At 37.5% G+C, this 22310-nt stretch overlaps 1 protein-coding gene across 2 annotated transcripts in view; it reads left to right on the top strand.

The window, feature by feature from the left end:
• GPATCH2 (G-patch domain containing 2) overlaps nucleotides 1–6021 on the top strand; it is a 131971-nt gene extending 125950 nt beyond the window's left edge. For both annotated transcript variants that reach the window (XM_026088841.1, XM_026088843.1), the window contains one exon: nucleotides 2293–6021. In XM_026088841.1, coding sequence (XP_025944626.1) covers nucleotides 2293–2462 — 170 coding nt within the window. In that variant the 3' untranslated portion in view covers nucleotides 2463–6021. The remainder of the gene's footprint in view (nucleotides 1–2292) is intronic.
• Nucleotides 6022–22310: the final 16289 nt, after the last annotated feature.

Below are 22310 nucleotides of genomic sequence, written 5' to 3'. Positions count from 1 at the left end.
TTACATGAAAAAATCTTTGAGTTTTTCCCCCGAGTAGACTGATAAAAAAGTTGTTTAATCTGTCTCAAGCTATGCCTTACATACTATTCCAGCAGCATTTCTGTCTTTGTCTAGGCAGAGTTATGAATAGTCTAATATTTCCAATTCTTAGAGGTCGCGATATACTCTTAGATATATTGATACACTATGTATCGATATACTATGTGTGGTATTGATATGCTATGTATGTATAGTATTGATATGATACGTATAATATTGATATACTATAATATATCTTAGATGTAAATATATACTCTTAGGTATATTCTTAGAGGTCATGGTATACTCTTACCATTGTTCTTTCCTGCTTGTTGGATCTGTTGGTTCTTCCCTTCCAAGTCCCCACCCTTCCTTGTTCCACACACACTGGAACCACACTTCATTTTTTACCATAAGTTGTTATGAAAGTGGACCAAAACACCCTCCCAGGACTTTAGCTGTGATGTGTACCATTACTTTTGTTGACTGTAGACTTTTTTCCTTCTATTTTTTGAGCTAGAAGATATAATTAAGAAGGTCCCAAAGCCTGCGTTGTGTATGCCAGGCAGTATAAAGGACTGGTCTATATGAAAATTGTCTCTGCCTGTGTGGTCCTGAAAAGAAAAGAAGTCTTCGTCATTGAATTTTGTGCTGGTCTGTGCAAGAGGAACCCTCTTAGCGACTGGACCCACTGATTTAAAAGCCTTTATTTTAAGTCTAGCATTAAGCATAGTTTCAAACCAGTATTAAAGGTTGCTTTCTGTCAATGCATTTCCTTTTTCTTTGACTCAGGAATTGAGATACGAGGAAGCTGTCTGTTTTTTAGGTAGCCACTGCTTGACTGAATATAAACAGATATATAGTGAATAATACTTGAGTACTGTAAATTTGTCATCACAGTCATCACAAGGTTTTTAATGTGTACCTCTCATCTTGAACTTCCATCTGTGTATGCATTTTCCACTGTGGGTCTTTGCTTTCTTTTTGTGTATGTTAAATGAGGCTTTTCAAAAGTGCTTGTTCAACTTTTGTTGTGTTCCTGTTTAGTAAGTTAATATAATGATGAACCAGCTGCTTGTCAATGGTAAATTATTGATTGAAGATAGTATAGTCTCCAAAACCACAAAACTACAGTCTCCTCCTGCAGTATTTTTCAAAAAACAGCAGGCTAGAATAAGCAGGTAGAAAGTTAAGCAGCTAATGTTTGGAGTCTGGCAAGTAGTGTGGTTTTTTTGGTGTATTGTTGAGGGGTTTTGAACACAATTTAAAAAAAATACCCCAAAACCCAACTGCCTATAACTGTTTCTGTTACTGCAAAAGCATCAGCCTTTTTTAAAGTTTTTGGTGTAGTGTAACTTGTAAGTTTTACTGCTAATTCTTGAATCAAATATCATTTATATCCCTTATGCAAGACAGCTACATATGGGAAAGATTTCTCCAGTATCATCTCTGGAAGCTTAGCTTGAGGAGTTTAGCTGAGGGGGGGAATTTGTCATTCACATTTCTTTATGCTGCATTCATAAGAAAATGAATCCTTTRCATTAACACTTGCAGTCCTCAGAACCTTTTCTGCAGAATGTGCGCAGCGTTTTCTCTTGAGATCTCTATGGTACAGAAGGAAAGCTGACAACAACATTAAAAGACATTGAAAATACTCGAAAGTGTATGTGCATGTATTAAAAGTGTAAAGTGCATGTATTAAATCCCTCTGATAGCTTTTAATAAAACCCAAAAGCAAGTAAGGATATAGCTGGATTTGAGAATACTGGATCACTTGCTTCTGTAGCATCTTTAACTGCTTAATCAAAAATGATTTGTTGTGTTTTGCTGAAAGAGATCTGCTTGAGTGTTGATAAATACTGATAAGAATAGAAAGATGGTCATGATACTATGATGTGCCTCAGCTTAGTAACTGTATAGAACAATAAATTCTGGTAATCTTGTCTATGAATTGGTAGACTTGTGCAGGGGGGTATGTGTTCCTTGAGACTGACATAAAATGCTCTTTTGGAATATAAAGGATCTGCCGCAAAATTTGTAATGCTTTAAAACTGAGCTAGTCTTTAAAAACATAAAAATAAAGCAAAGCCTTAGACTGTACTATTTAGAATCATATGCAGTCAGGAGGGTCAACATGTGCAAAGACAGCCTGTTCTAGCAACCTATTAGATGAATTAGGGGAATAAGAAGGTTTAAAGCTTTAAGGGAGATTATCCTGCTCTTCTCCACATGGCAGGCAATGCTGATTAATGCTGTGTGTTTCTTTAATCTCAGGGTTTGTAGGTGAAAACACCCAACCAATCCCAGAAAACAACATTGGAAACAGAATGCTTCAAAGTATGGGCTGGACTCCTGGCACAGGCCTTGGACCAGACGGCAAAGGAATAGCAGAACCAATAAGAGCGATCCAGAGACCAAAAGGACTCGGACTTGGGTTTAGCTGACAGTAGTGCACTCTGGCTGCCAAATAAAAATCAAGATCAAAATTAATTTTAAAAGACCAAAAAAAGGAAAAAAAATGCAAACCTTCTATTATTCTTTGTGATCARAAAATCCAATTATTCTTCTCTCAAAGATCACTGAAGTCTATGTGCTTCACATTATCTACACCAGCTGCAAGGTACAGCCACAGTGACAAAACCGGCATATGAATCCTAACTTTGTAATGGTGCTAAAACATACAAACACTTGTACTTTTTTATTTTCTGTGGTCTTAAAGTTTGTACTAAGTATAAAATTCAGTATATTCACTCATTCTTTTCATAAAAGCTTCTGACACAGCAGATTTTAGCATTTAGGCAAATTTTTTTTTTGCAAGTATAATTTTATCTCAAGAGTCTTGATAAGATTTGATATCAAGGAAAGTGGAACTCTATACAACTACTGTGTTTTTCCCCTTTGCAGACAAAGTTTCCAAACTTAATATTTCTAAAGATTAACAGTATTTGAGTATAAGCTAATTGACTGTCATTTTACCTATAAGATATACATTTCCCACTGAAAGGTGTTATGGTATGCAATTTTGTATAAGAAAAGCATGAAAAATGACTTTGTCATCTAGGAATGCCATTCCAACACCATTATCTTGCAATGTATCACTGTCTTCCATGTTCAAGCTCCAAAGTAAATCTTTTATACTTGTTTTTACATTTACAGGATTATCTTTTTTCAGCAGATATTTTAAAAATGTAAAGTTTATTCTGAGTTTGGACTTCTCTTTATATTAATGATCCTCAATGTGTCAACATTTAAGAAGAGCTTCAGCTTTGAACCCGCAATTTGTGTTTCAGAGACAACTGTGTCTTGCAGTGTTTATTAACTGGGTTTTGGTGTATTGTGAACAATGCAGTGTTCAACATTGTGGTATCATTTAGTTTGTGATCATGATGGTGCCAGTGAGCCACAATCTTTAAGGATCGTGAAGAAACAGAAAAAGCACAAGGAGAAGCATGATTGGGGTGGAGGGAAGGAAAGAAAAAGATACTTTGGTGGCATCTCACAAATCTAAACCAGCAATTTAAAATCAAGAGGGATCATTAAGTGTTTTAATCAGTATCTAGTGTCAGCACAAGTAATTTCATTAAGCACCAACCAATCAAGCTGCTAGGGTACTATTTGTCTGCAGTATAAAACAAATTCCACTTTAAAATTAAATGATAGGACTGAAGAAGACTGTTGTTCAGATGGACTAAGGAGAAAATCCTGTCCCCACTGTGATAGCTGGCAATATTTACATTGACTACAGAGGGAATAGGATTTCTTTCCCCAGTCTTTTTTCTTCAAGAGGAGGATCTTTCCCCTCCTGTACTCTCAAACTGCATACACAAAGATGCTTGCAAAGATAATGTTAGGATAAGAAGAGCGCAGCTTCCTATATGTGGCTGTGAAATATAATGATGAATTTTAAAACATGTTTTTATAACTTTTCTTTTTCTCTCAACTTCACCAATTTTTCCAGAAAAATAATGCTAGGAAAACAAAAAGTAGCAGCATTATAGTATTGAATTTGTTTAAAAGAAATGTCTATGCTTTCCACTGTGAGTACTGTCATTTTGGGAGCGTTCTTTCACCATTTATATACTGTAGAGTGACAGGTTAGTGCCTAATGTTATTTTTAATTATAGGTGAATGCACATATTTTCTGAGTTTCAGGAGACCCATTTATTACTGTTTAAGTACATGTTATCATGGTGTGGTTTTGCTGTTTGAAATTATAATAAATTGTGAACAGACTTGGTATTTGTAATCAACAAAGATGTACTTTTTATGGAAGGTTTTGGAGCATAGCATAATGTGAATTAGCCACTTCAAATTTCTCTTCCACAATTAATCTGAGTTAAATACATTGCATATTCAAATAATTTCAGCACCACATAATTGCAGTGGGCCAAGAATGTGGAATTCTGCAGTTAGTGGATGTATCCATCTCTGTAGTTGTTATTTGTAATAAGGAATTAATGTGGAATGTTGTGGAATGCTCCCATTCTTTCAATGCAAAGTGCTACTAAGGTTGAATTCCAAAGACTTATTTGTATTGCACACCACAGTCAAAGATTCCTCAAAATCATTTGCAAGATGTGATTTAAGGACAAAAATTAATCTTTATGTTCTAGTTGTTCTAGCAGTATTTGCAAAATTATAAAGAAATATTTATTCTCTATTAAAATTCCATTGTTGTGTTTTGGTTACAGCACCTACATATTATTGTTCAGAAGTTCTAAGTATGGCATATATAACGCTGTTTGAAATATTTTCATGCAATTTACCATAGCAGCAGTTCTTCAAGAAATCAGTCTGCAACTGGAAAAGTACTTGAAAATATTTCCTGTTTTGAAACAATAAGGGGGGGAATAATAGAAACATTTTGAAAGAAACACCTCTTTAGTCCATTCAGCTCTTTATTCATGCACTCATACAGGTACACTGATGCAGTCAACCCAAAAAAACAACCTTAACGGAAGAAGTATTCAGTCTGATCAGAAATCAGAGCTAGAATATTATAACTTTTTGTTTTAAATCAGTCTATTAGGGAGAAATTGTTAGACATTAAGACTAGTCAAATTGACTTCACTGTAGAGATAAAAACACCCTGTCTGTTTTCCAAAAGGTATTCTTATAGATGCCACAGCTGACAGTTAGCTTCATCTGTTAGAAGCTGTAGAAAAAATGATGTTTTAAAATATTTTAATRTAGTGTTTTGATATGTTTTTATGTTGCAGTAAAGTTTCCATTCTGGCTTATGCTACCATTTCCATTTCTGTTTTTCCACATCTCACAGCAGTGTTTCAAAGATATTCCAGTAGTGTAATTTTGCACAGCCAGAGCCAGTGGTAAGAAACAAAACAAAAATGCATTGTGCTTTTTCTTTTTTAAGTCACTGCAATGTTAGTTGGCTTTGAAACAGGTCAAAATACTTAGATTTGTTCTTTAGGTTTTTGCCTTAGCTAACTTGCAATCATACTTTGACCATCTGCTGTAAAGCTGCCTGTCATTACTTTAAAATGCCCACACAAGTATTTTCAGGTAATAACTCCTGCTAGCTGTGACAATGAGGATTTTTTGCCTATATAAATAAATATAGGATCATCTTGTATCTAAAAGTTCCCATCATTCACAAGATTCTTTCCATTTAGGTGTTTGATTAATCAGTAGCTCAACAGTTACCATAATATTCTGCCTATGCAGAATGCTTAGTAAAAATAAAACAAGTATTATCAGCATTGCATTTTGCTACATGTTCCATTGTATCTCAAAAGTTCTGTGAATTGAGCCATTAACTGTTAATAAAAGAAATACATGAGCAGTTGCTGGCAGAATCTTATTTTTAAAACAATATTTGTTGGAGTCAGAGAAGCATTGTCAATATGCTTATTTTAACAAGTTTGTCCCTGTATTTGTCTTTCTGCAATTAAGGTCTGTAATGGGTGTAGAATGGCAGTAAATAGCTAAATAATATGTATAGAACGCTTTGCTTTAACAGCTCAAATACAAGATGAAATAAAATAAATAGACTCCATTCTTCATGGGTTTTGTATGTTCTTTTCTTTAAACTACCCTTTTTAATAGCATTGTTACTGCTCAGGTGAGTGCAAAAACATGCCGTTTCTGAAAATGTAATTAAGGTTGCTAATGTCCTATGGCAAGTAGATGTACATTTTGCTAATGTTATTACACTAAAGGAGTTGTACCTTTTTACTAGTACCTCTTTTCTRGGTTAGTATTATCCAGCAGAAAAAGTTACACCAGAAAGTCAGGAAATGCCTTAAGATGCTTGCAGTACTTTGTTATCATATTCTTCTGAGACTTTTAAATACAAGTTTTCTTCACTCTGTAAGTATGTGTATACTTTGATAACTGCAACAGGATTGCATGCTTTCTCTTCAAGCAGTTCTCCAAAACCATCGTTCCAAGGAAGAGAATTTACACAAACCTCGTTTTAACTTCCATCTCTCCCCACTCCCAAAGCAGTTTATTAAGGTACATCAGAAGGCAGGATCCCTTCCCTCTTACTCTAAATTCAGGATAATTTTTAATTAGGCTTTCATGCATAACAGAGTTTTCACACAGTAGCATGGTTAGCCTGCAGCTGTTGCATAGCTGAGTTTCCCACGAATAGCGTTCCATTCCTACGGCAGCACGTTCAAGTCACTGAAAGATCTCAGATTTATTTCCCTATCCACCTGTATTCCAGCTGGAAAGCTAATTGAAAATGTTGAAAGAAACAATAGTATTTTTTTTTAATGGTCGTATGTTTTTGCTTTGAATTCTACCTAGAAAAGGTTTTATTATGGTCAAGTTTGTTTACAGGTACAGTATGTAAGACTGAGATTTTTTTTCCTAATGACCTCTCTATACTGGAAAAAGTCTTGGAGCAGGTGCTGCTATTTCCACATGGATGTTCTGCTTGTCTAAAGTGGGGTTTTAGTTTGTTTGTTTGTTTTTTTGCTAGAGAAACTGTAAACTTTACCAACACAGAATTGATATAAGCTGTATCTACACTATAAGAGAGTTTGTCTGGTAAAACTATCAATAATATAAGTCTGTTTTTAATGTAAGCCTGCTTTAAGGTATTGTGGAAAACATTACCAGAGCAATGAGAGTTTCAGTAAGTCATGACTCACTGGCAGTAGTAGGTAGATTGACTCTAGTAGAAATGTAGTAGTTTCTAGTAGAAATCAGCTTCCTGCAATTCTTTTCTCCTATCCTACATATTGGAAAATATGCTGATTGCTTGAATTTCAATCTTTAAATAAAAGGCTCCAAATCACTGAGATTCTGTAAACTTGATCTCTTGCATCTGTGAGAACTGTGATTCTGAACTATGAAAAGCGGTTTGAATTCATATGAGATATTCCATCTATAGAAAATTATGATTTTGGCCTGACTGCTTATAGTATTGCTTTGAGGAATTTAAGTATTGGGGAGTCTGACCTCTGAAACTGAATATAATTCATTAGTATTTGAGTAATGTTTGTTTTATTGTAATATATTTACACTGGTTAAATATGTGAATACAAGAGATTATTAAAGTGAGATTTTCTTTCAGAATATTTGAACATAGAAATGCTCAGTTTAATTCTTCCTTAAGCCTTTAGTGTTGCCTTTCATCCTTAATTCTTGCAGATTTTTCTGAAAAAGTGTAACCCTATGAATGTGCTAAGTGATGATACTCAGCATTTTCTGTCTTTTGTGCTAGTCAGGTGAAGCTGTTTTTCTGTACCTCACTAGGCCAGTTTTCTAAATGCCCTACTGTTACTTTCATCAGTTTTTTTAAGAGATTTTGATACCTAAAACTTGAAACTTCTTCAGCCTGGTTGAACTGTTGCATTGACCCTTCTCTTTCCCCTTGCCCTAAACTGGCGAAGACTGAAAGATATATAATGCTTTCTGCACAAAAATATCTTCATTGACCTCAAGATGTACGGTACTTTATAGATCTAAAAATAAACATGTATGCAAGTGTCTGCAGATTAGGGCTTTAACTTCATTCTCTGTAAGTGATACAGGGTCTCAGTTTTCCATGGCATCAGACTGACATAAAACCCCTAGAGTCAGCAACCACTTTGCCGGGTCATGCTAGCCCATCTTCAACATTAAGTTTCGTTAGAGCAGCTGTTTGGCTGCTGTTGGAGAAAAGAAGACTGAGAGGGGATCTTATCAATGTATACAAATATCTGAAGGGAGGGTGTCAAGAGGATGGAGCCAGACTCTTTTCAGKGGTGCCCAGCGACAGGACGCAAGGCAGCGGGCACAAACTGAAACACAGGAAGTTCCATCTGAATATGAGGAAAAACTTCTTAATGTGAGGGTGACAGAGCACTGGAACAGGTTGTCCAGAGAGGTTGTGGAGTCTCCTTCTCTGGAGATATTCAAAACCTGCCTGGACGCGATCCTGTGCAACGTGCTCTAGGTGACCCTGCTTGAGCAGCAGGGTTGCACTAGATGATCTCCAGAGGTCCCTTCCAACCTCAGCGATTCTGTGATTCTGTGACTTGCAGGTTGTYGTCTGGTTTATATGGGTCTACCTGCTCTTTCTGCTGGGTCCTATCTCACCTCACATTAATACCACAGGTTCAAGTCTGTGCTTAGACACAACATTTAGGAAACGTTAGGGGTACTTAAAGGAAAAAAAGATGTGAACCCACATGACCAAACCATGTAACTGCATGTAGTGAGAGAAAAACAGGTGTACAGCACATCCTATTCATTTGTGCAGTGACATATAGACACCCTTTAAATAGCCCCAACACTATCTGCCAGGTCACATCAGTACCAAGCACAGTACACCCCAGCAATGTAGGCAGTCCAGTCAGGGTGCCAGTTCAAGCTGGAAGGTATACATTTTGCACAACTCAAAAYGCCACACGATGAACAGCCCACAGCAGGTTGCCTGGGCCACGGTCTGCACCACCAGGCAGTTAATCTAACACGGGTTTCAGGTATTTGATTCTCTGTTTTGTGTAGTCTTTCATTCCAGCAAATTAGCAAGAAAAAGGGGAAGAGATAAATATGAAATTGTTTCAATTCAAAACCAATATAGCAGAAACGTAAGAAGTGTAGATAATGAAAGGGATCAAAATCACTTCTGAGACTATGATACACGGAGAAATTTGAAATCTCTCTTAAATTAGGAGACAGATGAGGAAGGAAGAACATACATTAGAAGTTTACAGAAGGAAAATGTAAATCTCCCAAGTATTATTTTCTCCAATGTACAATCAAAAAGTGTCCAAAAACAAATAAAAGTCAATTTACATTTAGTCTACTATTAAAAGTGATTAAGAGACATGCAATGCAGGAAGCTCAGTGCCACAGGACATTGAGTCAAAGCATTTGCAAAACAGACAAAACGTTTTGACCTGCTTATGAAGGTTACTGACAATTTTAGTACCTGGGATAAGTTAAACTTTCATGCTTTGAATCCTTCAGACTTTCTCAGTGAGTCAGCTTAGTCAAGCCATTCTGTCAGTTTAGTCAGTTTATTCTATCAGTTTAGTCTGCTTATTCTGTGTTTGTCCGCTGTCCTCTGTCTTTTTCTCAAGCATCTCTTATTATTGGTGTGGCCATCAGAGAGCTCCCTGAGTGTCAGTTCCCAAGAGTTTTGTTTTCTGTTTTAATGGGCTGTGAATTTTTTAGTTTACTTTAAATTTTTTAGAAATTGTCTATAACCTGGTTTCAATATATTGTCATATAAGACAGATTTCGGTAATGCAAGAAAATTCTTTTAAGAATCAGGACTAACAATTTTCAGTTTTTCCTCCCATAAAGCATTTATGCATTTGGTCCTAGATTTCTTTGATGACCCTTAATGCTGTTCACCAGACTCATTGATTTGTCTCTTGCACAAAGTTAGCTCTTTTCTTGCAGAATTTTGTGGTGGAGGGCACAAAAATTCCTACTGGTGCAATTGCAAGTAGCAAGTTGCACGATTCAGTGCTGTACTTCTGGTTTCAAGTCTTCAGAATTAAGTTTGAATTTCACTTGTGTTGCCTTTTTTTTTTTCCTCAAGTGTTCCAGGTTACCTCAAGCATCTAAATGTTCTGCCATTTGTGAAATAAGTGTAGTATTTTATCTAAAATCTTCTGAATGTCAAAATCTTAGTACGCGTGATGCCAGCCCTCTCATTTCTGTTAGTAAAAGATATGATCTACAACATAAAGCATAAATATATAAGTACAGCTAATACTAGATGCGTAACCCTCTAGAACATGAATACCAGTGATACTCAGTATGTTAATTTGGATTAAACTCAAGTAGTTCGTTATCTGAGAGAACACTTTTGTAATCTGCTATAGATTATATATCCCTTGTTTCAGAAATAAGAGATTTTGAGAATGAAGCAATACTAATTTAAAGAGTTTTCTTAATGTGATGCAACTAATAAGTAACACAATTACCAGGTTCCCTTTATAATCACTCTAGTGTGTAAGTTGAATATTTTTTATCTACTTTTTATCAGTGAGCATATGAATACTAGTAAAATTATACTTCTAAATAACTGAATTTAAGCAATTTTTACCACTTTGTTTCTACCAACAAAAATAGGTCAACAACCAAAGAGTAGCTCTTGGCCAGGAATTAAGTAGGACAAAAACTCTAGGAATAGTGCCACTTACAAAAATGTTGGAACAGAAGAGAATTTATCATCTAGGGGATCGTCTTATCTTTCAGATTTTACATTGTACCTATCTGGTGTTTTCTCAGTAGGCATGGGGTTTTTCCATGAAGGTTCATGGAGAATAGTTGTCAGGATTCAGGCTTGTAAATTGTAATCTCAGCACTTGATATTTGCTTGTTGCAGTTGTTTAATGGTAACATTCTGAAATATGCCTTTTATAGCCTTATTCCCTTTTGAATATACAGGGTCCGTGAACAATACTTAGGGCTTTTGGAGAGCTGGTAACAGAGGCACTTTGCACCGAGTAGGCTGCCTCTAATTATGGCCTTCACTTCTTCAATTTAAGTAGAAGAAATTCTGACTTTATACTGTGGTGTACCAAATTGGTGTCTTCTGAGAAAAAAAACACCATTATCTAGCTACTCTCATATGTGACGTGAATTCTGTATGTATCCAAAGAGTAAGAAAATTTTTGTCAGAAAATGTTTATTCAGCAAAGTCAAATGTTTTGTGGAAATAACCTTGTGTCTTTCATAGCTCTGGTGTAGCTCCATCACGAAGGCTGCTCTGGCAGCAGTTTCTGTGTCTCCAGCTCCTTTGGATCCATGTTGGTCATAAGGCTGTGGAGGTAGGCTTGAACAAGCTTTCTGCYAGGGAGCAGGTATCTGGGAAGTTCTGGAAACTCCCAGTTATGCAGCAGGCCCTCAGAGCACCAGTGCAACAAAATACATTTTGAAAAACACATTCTTGCTCCAAAACTTATTTTTGAATTGTTGAAATGTCCTGTGGGACACAACTTCTAAGATTCAGCTATCCCCAGCAGTAACTATGTTATCTGTTACTGCAAGTTTAAATTATCAGTCGTCTTTGCAATGAAAAGTTTGGCATCTAGTTCTGGATTATTGCAGCCACAACTAGAGGTGTTTTGTAGTGTGGTCTTTGAACACTCACCCCATTGACCAGTGGCACATTGAGTACTACAGGTCTAATCACTTCGAGTTTAAAGATGAGCATGTGGAAGGACTAGCACCAGTTTCTGACGCATATTGTCAATGAACTCCTAGTACGTACAGATTCTGACTTTCCGAAAGGGTCAAATATTCTGATCACGGGGTTTAAGAGTCACCAGCATGGCTTTTGTTCCTAGCATAGGCTGCCATTTTACTATGGAAAAAGAGCATGGTTCATATGTGATGTTCATATATTTGGCATGCAGAATCAGTTACAGATAGAGATTTTTAGGGAATGGTTTGAGATAGGGATCTCTCCTAATAAATCACTACAAGATTATCCTAGATTATCCTAGACCATAACAAAAAGGTTACACTGTCATGGTGAGGGGATATCCTGTGATTCTTCTAGTCGTGATCCAGAATAGTGGCTGTTCGAAGAATTTGGCCAGAACCAAATTGATTCCCGAGCCATCTTTGGACTTGAGCCATCTTTGGAAAGGCAAAACTAAAAAAAAAGTGTGGTGTTTTCCTATGTAGCTGAGAAAATGAATCTATTTGTCTACATGTGTGTGTATATACACAAGCAAACTCATTAGGCATACCTATACATATAGCTCTGTATAGATTAAGTTATGAAAATGAAATGAAAACAATGAAAACAATTGATAAATGTTAGGCCATTTGTTAAAATTCTCAACCCACATACCTCGCAGAGCTGTGACAAAACTTTTGATTCTGCTAACCCACATTACTTCATGTGAGTTGCTTCCATGGAGGTCAATAAATCTGCAAGGTATTGTTTCATATTCTGTCTTTATGTAAACCTTGCTGGGTTTTTTTAGTTGTCTTCTTCCTAATCAGTGGTAAAGTGCATTTAATAGCTCACTTAAGGTGTCATCCATTACTATGAGTTACTGTTAGAACTAATTAATAGAGTTGAAATTATTTTGTAATGAGAAATTGAAGTATTGCAGCATTAAAAAAAAATTACCATTCATAGCTAATTAACGTTTAACAATGCAAATAAGCTGATAATTATTTTTCGAGCCATAGAAAAATTCTGTGACGCTTTATATACTACCTTTGTGATCCTAATTGTTTCTGAAAAATACCTTTGGATAGAAATAGTCTGAAGAAATTTCCCTGGATGAAAGGCAGTTTCTAAAGCACACAATGAATGAGAGCTCTYCTCTTGGTCATATAGGGCCAGATTCAGCTGCTATTTCTCACAGTAAACAGTGATGAAGAGAAGGAAAAAGTAAGAGTCAGGAATGTAGGTGGCAGGGGAAACCACGCAGGATCTTGGCCAGAATTTCCTGTCTGCTCCAGATCAGCCTCTCTTTCCTTCACTTCGTGTAGGTATTACAAGTGCAGCCCATTAGGCTGAGATCATTTGCATCCTTCACAGTAAAGGATGCTAACAGCAAGAGGACACTGTCACTGTTCAGCAGCTATTGAAACAGGATGTATTTTTAGGTCATATATGTGGCAAATCAATGCAATTAGACCACCATAAACAAAAAGGAAAAATGAAAGTCTGACTTTGTGTGATCGTGTGAGRCATGTGAAGTAATAATGCCCCAAAAATCAAGACTTTTGATTCTCTTATCTTTCCAGATCTAGTCACCTTGGGTGTTACTTGAAGCAGCAGTGTCCTGTTGGAGAAAGTGTTAAATTGATGATGTCCTTTTAAATGATTAGTCTAATGTCACAGGCATTATCTACTGATCAGGCAGGAGTCGTTAAAGACACAGGTGAAACTTGTGTTCCCTTCTTTGCCATTTTTCACTGTCACAACCATTCCCAGTAAATATTAAAGCCTCCTTTGAAATGACATATACTGACAGTTTCTCATCACTGCTAATTTCAGTAAATGATATATCCTCTTTATTTTGATTTTTAACTCTTTTTCGTAGTCTTTATTGTATTTTAAAATGTTCATTTAATGTCAGACAATTTTTGTTTCTATGAAAAGCTTTCCTGAAAGTGTTKGGTGTTATCATTTTTTCTGAGTCAGCTGGTATTAAATACTTTTTTTATTTAGCAGGTTTGTGGTAATATATAATCTACTGGTAAGTGGATCACACAGCCCCCTTCTGCTGGTCTACTACTAAGCACAGACTCATTACTTTATACACCTGACATTTTAAGTAGATCCAGATTTCTCTCCAGCAACACGGTGCCATTAACTGCCAAGGGTATGATCTRCTATTCCCACTTTTGGTTTTATCTGTACATTAGAGTTGTCTTCTGTCTTTGAGTTGTCAGACAGCATAAATCATCCTCCAATTCACAGACATCACYTGCTCTGCAGCAGAAGAGTGTTCTTTGATGATTCTTTAATTTTCCAGCAGAATGTGAGGTATTTATTGCAGCCCTATTTTCAACTGCCCATTCTGCCCCACCCCTGGCCTTTCCTCTAGGACTGCCTGCTGCTTCTTTTTCACAGTTGAAGTGGTGATGCACAAACTGGGTATCAACCTATCGTCCTTAAAAATGGATTTGCATTTTGGGTTGGTTTCAACCTTTTTTGGGGCCTGGTGGTCATGTCCTACATAGTGTTCTGGGACACTTCCCTAATAATGGATGTTTTGCTTAAAGACCCCCCTCTTGATTGTATATTATGTTGTAACGTCTTATTTCGAGAATATAACCAATTTGTGTCTTTTATGTTCCAGTGCCAGAAGAAAGGAGAAAGAGTAATGAAGGTAATATTTTATTTTCTTAATTCATTTAATTACTTTAAATTGAAATTATTAATTCATAGAAGTGGACAAGGAGTTCTGACTCAGGACTTCTGAAAGTTTGGGTTGGCAGAATTGGGCCTGGAGCATGCTTGGGTTGGCGTGCAAATAATGGAACCTATTAAACAAGGAGAAAATGTGATCGGCCAGCAGGAGCTTACTGTGCCAAGGTTTTCCTGCCTTCAGGAAGGTTTGGTAGAGTACTTGCTGGTGTTTTCCTCATTTTGTAAGCTGGTTTAGTAACCAAAAGATTTGAAACTGTTCCATAGGTCAGCTTGTCTTTAGTCAATACTACTTACGCTAAACATGTAGTGACCAGTGTGCTTATCTTGATCCAATATTCTAATTTTTATGGGTTCCCTTACCATCCTTGAAGAATGCTATTWTGAGGGCCTACCTGGTTACTTTTCTTATTCATTGAATAGTTCCGTATTCTGCTCCCAGTACTCTCCAGGACTGAATGCAGTCTGGCTGACTGCCCCTGCTTTCTACCTTTGACAGTCATTTTTCCCCTCTCAGGTGAGAGCAATTACTGGTGATAGCTTGAGCACCTCTTGGACTAAAATTTGTGGATGTTTTACAATTAAGCATTTTTCAGTGTTAGTTATAATAGGTATTTAAGAAATATGACATAAAAATACAACATTTTCAGCAAGTTTATTCCTATTCAACTTGATTGTTGTGTTTTTCTTTTTGTGATGAAGCTGTCTGAATATCTTATCTGAGTGTGTTACCAAGTAACGCAAAAGTTTCAGAGGCAGCTTTTAAGGGGAGTTAGTAGTTGAAGTACAAAAATTGTCGCAATTTATATCTCTAGCACAGCTAGAGAATATCAGATGACTTAAGGTATGCCTTTTTATTGTAGCACTTCTGATTCTGCACACTGTGGAGTACGTAATGTTTTCAAATGTTTTCATTTCTAAATGCAACTTTACAAAATGAGCAAGCCGTTGGCAAGAGCACTACGAAACCTTCCTGTTGTGGTTCTCACACCCTTGTGTTTCTCCATTACGTCTGTTAACAACCATACTAGAAACAAGCAGCAGATTTTTTCCACTCTGTGAGTAATTGTCTGCACAGCAGTGACAGATGTGCAATATAGCAGCTTCTTCAGGAAAAAATTAACAGTTTGTCCAGCATGTCAGCTCGCTCTTTTTAGTGCTTCGGAGGTCTTGGCCCCATTATGGATGATTTAGAAATTGAGGCAAGCTAAGACCAGCTGCCTGAGTTGAAAGCCTTAGTTAGTAGGCCTCATCTGCATTCCAGTATTCACTTACATCTAGAAATTGGTAGGGCCTCTCTGGCCACAAGATGAGTATGGGCTGACAATGCCTTGATTTGTTGAGAGAGAGAATAAATGGGTTTTTCAGAAGATGAGGAAATATCACCATTACTGACCAATTTACAGCATTTTATCTGTTCTTCAAACATGTCACTTTTGTTATTGTTGCATGGTAATTACATAGTGAAACGGAAAGAAAACAAATTCTGGTTACATATTCAGATGGATTGCAAAATCATATAATCCTGATAAATGCCCATTTATGATACACACGGATGAAAGGTTCATTTTAATTTTGAATAGCTAGCACAGCCATAAATAGGATATAGGATTAGATCCCACAGAATCCGATTACCTAAAAGCAAATAGTATTTTTCTTCACTTTCTTCATAACCAGGAAATTCAGTGTTTGCAGGGTATTCAAATATGCAGGTTTTCCCTAAAAATATTTGACATAAATATAGTTTAATAATTTTTTAGATTTTATATATAATCATTTAGGACTATTCAGACTATGTCTGTCTTGAAAAACTCATTTGTAAAAAGATGTCAACAAATCAACATTGCTGAAAAAAGATATCTCACAGATATACCCTATACAAAGCATACATTTATGACAAGCTTTGCTTATTGGATATCTAGTATAACTGAGCAAAAGATATTCAGTATTGCTTCTGTACTATGAATTGCAACTGTTATCCTGTCTTAACACTTCTCCAGAAAGTTTTAGGGCCAAATGATTGATTTAAGAGTGAGACTTTGACAAACCCCCAGGCAGCTGCATTTCTGACAACAGTTATCACACCAGAATCATTGCCCCAAATATAGGAAGCTCTGTTTTTCTCAGTGGAAAGAGGTAAGGAAAGCAGTTGTGTGGAAATACACACATACATTAGCAGAAAGCTATTCAATTGTTTCCTGGTTGTTAAGGGATGAAAAGGAACTGCTTTGCGTGGAAAATGCTGTGCTTCGTAAATCCTTGGTGCCCAAATTATCTTCACGAGACCTTTAGTCCCATGCTGGTAGCGGTGGAGTTTGCCAAAGAGCAGGGATGGTGGAGAAGGGAGCACCCTGAAGCTTTCGCCAAGTCCCCTTGCTCCCCGCTCACAGCGAGCGGACGTCTCTGTCCCTGCAAGGCAGCCAAACTCGTGCAGTCCTGCGAGGCACAACCAAGGCTACCCGAAATGCGATAAACAAGCCTGGTACAGAAATGGCCACCTACAGTTATCCTGTGCTTCAAAGGAAAGATTTGCAAGCTTCAGTGGCAAAAGCTTTGGACATGGCCAAACACGGTGCCGCGTTGTGCTAGGCCAGCCTGCATGTTAGGCATTGTGTTCTGGAAGCGGGAGATAATGAAGGTGGTTAATTGTAATTCTATCACAGAGGAATACAATCAGGCTCTTACTAAATGTTTACCTGCGTCAAAGTCTAGCCTGATTTTTTTTCAGCTATTTTTATTCAAATGTATCATAAACATGACCAGGTACCAGCAATCTGAACAACCAGCCCCTAGCTGGGTGTGCTCTGAACTGATTAAATTGTATCTGCCTGAACTTTTGTACCATGTAATTAAAGATTTACAGTTAGTAAACTTACAGTTTAGTATATGGTTATAATAAGCCTGAGGTTGTTGCAGGTAAATATTACACAAATGACTGGCATCATTCTCTTCCTCTACCTTAAACCATCTTTGCAATAATTTCTCTTTGTGATAATTTAAACTTTCCTCTTTGGCAAATCCTGAATCTGTATGTAGCTATTTACAAGGCTGGCACCCAGAAATGTTTTCAAAAGGCAACTTTATAGTGGTCCAACCAACAGGGCAACCCAAAACCCTCAGTTCCCTCTGGAATGGAAAATGGGCTCATTCGTGGGGCAATGTGGAACAAATACCCAGGAGATCACAGCAAAAGAAGGTGACAAAACCTTTTCCTAACTCTCTAGTGAGAGTACGACATGGTGTAGAGCTCCAGCCTTTCATTACTGGCAAGCAGTATCAAAAGACAGGAATGTCCCAGGGTGGTTCTGGAGAGCTGGAGATGGCTAAAACTCCAGAGCTCACATTTTAGCAGTCATCTGGTGGTCCTTTTTTTTTTTTTTTTTTCTGTCGTCTTTCCCCCAGAAGAACTGTGAGAAAATAATTTAAGTGATTTCTCTAATGTTGAGGTTAGTGTCTATGTAGCATGCATACTCCCAAAGCCTTGAAGAATATTTTGTAAACTGAGGAACTGACCCCAGAGAAAATTTCCTGGAAGCAGGGAGAGAGAATATATAAAAAAAGCTAACCTCTGGGAGGCAATGACAGAAGCTCTGCTACTTCAGACCTTTGAAGCTGGACTTTCAGTTTGTTAAAGATCCAAATGGAAATGGCCAGTGTACATTCACTGATGACACCAGGTGGGGTGATATGTGAAGGAACTACTCCACACCACTGTAGAGGAAAATGGATGACATGATCTGAATTATAGTCTTCTGTGTTTCTATAGCAGTTGTTTTGGAAAGGTGTCTAAAATGCCCTTTCTGTGTTATTGTTGTGAAGTCACTTTCATAGTCCTCTGCCCTTTACTGGTTTTTGTTGTGACTTTAGCATTGACTTACTCTTTTCCTGAAAAGTTTTTTTCATGTGCTTCAGGGTAAAGTAGCGACAAATATGCAGAATGGCTGTACAAAGCATGTCTTTGGAGAAGTACCTGTAAGATAAATCACTGCAGTTGTCTGAAAGCATTCAGAAATAGTGTTTTTGCTACAGTTTGGAACACTTGGCTCTATCTCTGAGCATTACATATGTGTTATTTTGATAACATTTACCTTCTAAATCCCTTCTGAAGTTTGTTACACAATGTGTGTGAACACCAGAGACTAGTAATACTTGTTTCTCCCACTGAAGAAATAACCCACAGCCTGAAATCCATCCTTTTATCAAGTATTCAGAGACTGTAACCAAATGTTTTCATCGTCACAGGTACATAGGTTTGGAAATCATAATACTGGTGCCTTCTGTTCCCCAGAGTGAAAAACATGCCATTAGCCTACTTGATGAGATATCCACCCACCACCAGCCTCTCCTCTGTGCGCTCACTCACGTTCACATCTGTAACTACCATAACTTCTGCATTGCAAGGAAGTGACTTCTCCACTCACTGTTTGCTGTCACAGGGCTTTTGTGTCCTTACCTGTTACTTAACCAACTTTCCAATGTGACTCTGCAATAAAACTGCAACACAGGCAGAAAGAGCAGTCAGGGAATAACCAAAGCAGAGGGAAGGCAAACTCAAAGGGAAGCCCAGATTAGGGAGGGAAACTCTTACACTGAAAGTGGCAGCAGTTGCAAACTTACTTTCACACAAATGTCACCTGTGCTTCTCTAGAGTCATCCCTTTGCTCGGTGCAGCAGGCATCTCTCTGCAGTCATCCACAGACCTGGAAAATCAGCCGGCCCCTCACCACCCCCGTGGAAGACACAACAAAAGATGAGCTAGCTTTCAAAGCAGCAATTTGTTATCCCAGTTCTGGGGATATTCCAAAATTTGACTTGTTGTATTTTGTGTGTGTATGTGTATGTATGTGTRTGTGTGCATGCTTGTGTGGGCATRCTGAGAAAGAGAAGCATTTTAACTTGAATGCCATTTAGTACAGTTTCTCAATTCAGCCTTCACCAGTTACTCAATATGATGAGATATATGCACATTCAGAAAAAAATTATATAAAACTCTATAACAAAGAGAAGTTCTCAGCTTTGGCAAATTGCTGTCTTGTTTTTCCCCTCCACTTCAGCCTAAAAATTTCCTGCTGCTTTACACACAATAACCACAGTGTTAGATATAGCTATATGCCATTGTAGTCTCACTTTAAACAAGCCTCCAAAGTGGCTGCTGAAATCTGAATAATATGTGRTCATCACCTACAAAGAAAAAAAATAGTTTTTCCATGAGAAAAGCTATCAAGAAATCCTTTTTCAATTATTGTTATCATCCTGAAAGTCTTAGTGGTACTGAACCATAATGTGCTGTCATCTCATACAATTGCTTCCAAGTATAGCTTCATATTTGATTGTAGGGTCTGGAACATCAGCCTGTAGGAATGTGCTGCTTAAGCTTCTTCACCTAGCTGCACAAATGTAGGACATTGCAGTTTACTCAAAAGCCCTAGTTTCTTCTTCTAGATATATCCATAATAGGTGGTGTTGTGTAGGGAATTGTGAGGGCAAGGGGAAAGCCATAGAGCATTCTAACAAAGCTGGAATCATAGCAAAGATGTGGATGCACTTCATATATAATTAGGATAAAGTGCAGTTATCTCAAGGGTCCTTTAAATTACTTGTCTTTTAAAAAAAGAAAAAATCCTCTTAAATACTGGAAACTGGCATAAGGTCACTAAAACAGAGCTCAACAACAGGAATTAAAAATAAGTCATCTTCATATTAATAGTAGAATAAGTAGAAGTCAAATTCCCCAGCTATGCCACTCTCAGCAGAGAGGCCTGGGACAGCCAGGGAGAAAACCTAGGGTGGCACAGTCCCACAAAGCTGTGAAGCGTTAACACTGCTGCTCCTTAGGTGCTGCTGCAGGACAAGGCTGTGATTATGCCCTAATTCCCTTTTCCTGCAGCAGTATGTTTGCAGCTCATCAGGGGCATGTTGCTAAGAAAGACAAATGGTACTTAGCTGTAGCATAGTTTCTCACTTCTGTAACACCCCAGGAGGGGCCAAGTACACAGTATATGAGGGTTTTGGTTCCTCTTCTCAAGGCCGCCATATTTTTGCATGGGTAGCATTGTAGTTAAGTGACTATTTGGAGATTAGTTAGAGGTGAAATCAGGCTTTCACTGGAACCTTAGTCAAGTCATTTAGTCTCTCTGTGACCTAGTTGTCCAGGAAAAAAACAGGTTATTCCTATGACTTAGTTACATGCACATCCATTTGCATCTTATTTTCTGTGACAACTTCAAGGTGTAACATTAACCCAGCCCAAGTACAAGAGTAGACAAAGGGCTTAGGTCAGTCCTAATTCCCATGCTCCCCCTTAATACTTTGCATTTGCCTGCATCCATGTGCTTAGGAGAAGATGTAACAGGTAGCTTTGTGAAAGTCAAGGCAGATGGGAGCATGGTGGCCTAAAGTAATTGGGTAAGTTGTTCATAACAGATAGTTCAACCAGCTAAATGTCAGACTGCTAATCTAGAAGTCATTGTTCATTTTGTTTTGAACCTGTGTCTTCTATCTGCAAATTCACTCATCTTATCCTCTGATGTTTTATTTATATGGCTAGTGAATATGGGAGAGTTATTAAGGCAAAGCCATTTTCATGAGTTATATAGTTAATCCAGAATGTAATATATAAAATATACATGTAAAATGCAAAACACAGTAAAGAAATAGCAGTCCTGTTACAATACACCCAGATCAAAGTCCTGCCTGGTTCCAAAGTCTGACTTACCTTGTACCAACATGCAGACATCGAAATCGTAGATGTAGCCAAAAGTGCTGCCTTTGGCTTTGAATAGAGAGTAGACAGCTATTTTTTCTCTCCAGACATGGACTTAATACCCATAACCTGAGTTAGTTTGCTTAACCTGAGTCCTACTCTTGTTTCTTATGTGGCACATTGATTAACCTGGTAATATGGTAACCTGTTGGTCAATATGAAATCTCCTGTCCCTCCTAGACTGAACAACTACAGTGGCAGAAGGTAAGGACAAAGTAAAGCTTCAGAGGTCCTGTACTTGCCAGGTTTAGTGCAAAATAGCATACAGTGCCCCTGGGGCCCTATTCGCTCAAAGATCTGTTGTAAATTGTAGGGTTTTGTCTCCACTGCCACGTGCCCACGGTCACATCCTTCCCTGATAGTACAAGCAGAGCTCACGGTGAGACTCCCAGGAGCAAAGGGCAAGGTATTTTTGGTGGAGAGCCCGCTGCGTATTTAGTCATGTGAGTGAGTGCTCACTAATGTAAAAAGGATGGGGAAACAATTGATACATTGTTCAACGATATCACTTCCTCTTTAAAGAACAAATTCTGTAGGCTCAGATTAAAGAGACCTGGAGCCTGGTGACTGGAAGGATCTGGTTTCCACAACACAGCAGTCATCACCTTTGAGCACAGATCACAACTAAACTGAATAAAAGCAGTAGTTATTTTTCTCGCTGTCCTCTGCCATTCCATCCCATAAATAGCAGATTTTTGTATGTTAATGTTTCTATTGTTTTAATATTCTTGTTTTCCTCATTCATATTCTAAGGTATTATTGTCAGTGCCAACTCATTTGATTTATTATTTAGAGAAAGCACTTGTTCAAAAAGTCAGCATTGGATATTAAATGATGATTGCTTGCAATGAATTTCTTCTTAACATCTGCAAAGACAATTTTGCCTTTTCTTCTTCCACTTAACTCTAAATGAGAGATCTTAAGCATAGTTAAATAGGATTCATAATATCATGCTGACTGAAAATCATCTCGAAATGGGGAATATGAAAGCGAAATAGTTATCACATACAAAACCCTCTGAATTTAAAAATGGGAGAAGGAGAGAATGTTGTCTCTGGGTGTACATCAGTATGTCTGATCATGTATGTGCTGAAGAGAGAGAAAACTCCAGGGACAGAGCCTCAGGTTTCATGGAGATATGGATCTGATCCATTAACTTCCTCTCTATTCACCAGGTTTTAAGCTGTCAAAATTATTGTGTTAGAGTGTGAT

Source organism: Apteryx rowi, unplaced genomic scaffold, assembly GCF_003343035.1.
Source record: "Apteryx rowi isolate R43461 unplaced genomic scaffold, aptRow1 scaffold_79, whole genome shotgun sequence".
NCBI classification, from domain to species: domain Eukaryota; kingdom Metazoa; phylum Chordata; class Aves; order Apterygiformes; family Apterygidae; genus Apteryx; species Apteryx rowi.
The sequence above is the reverse complement of the archived record's forward strand: the minus strand, read 5'-3'. Positions and strand labels throughout refer to the sequence as shown.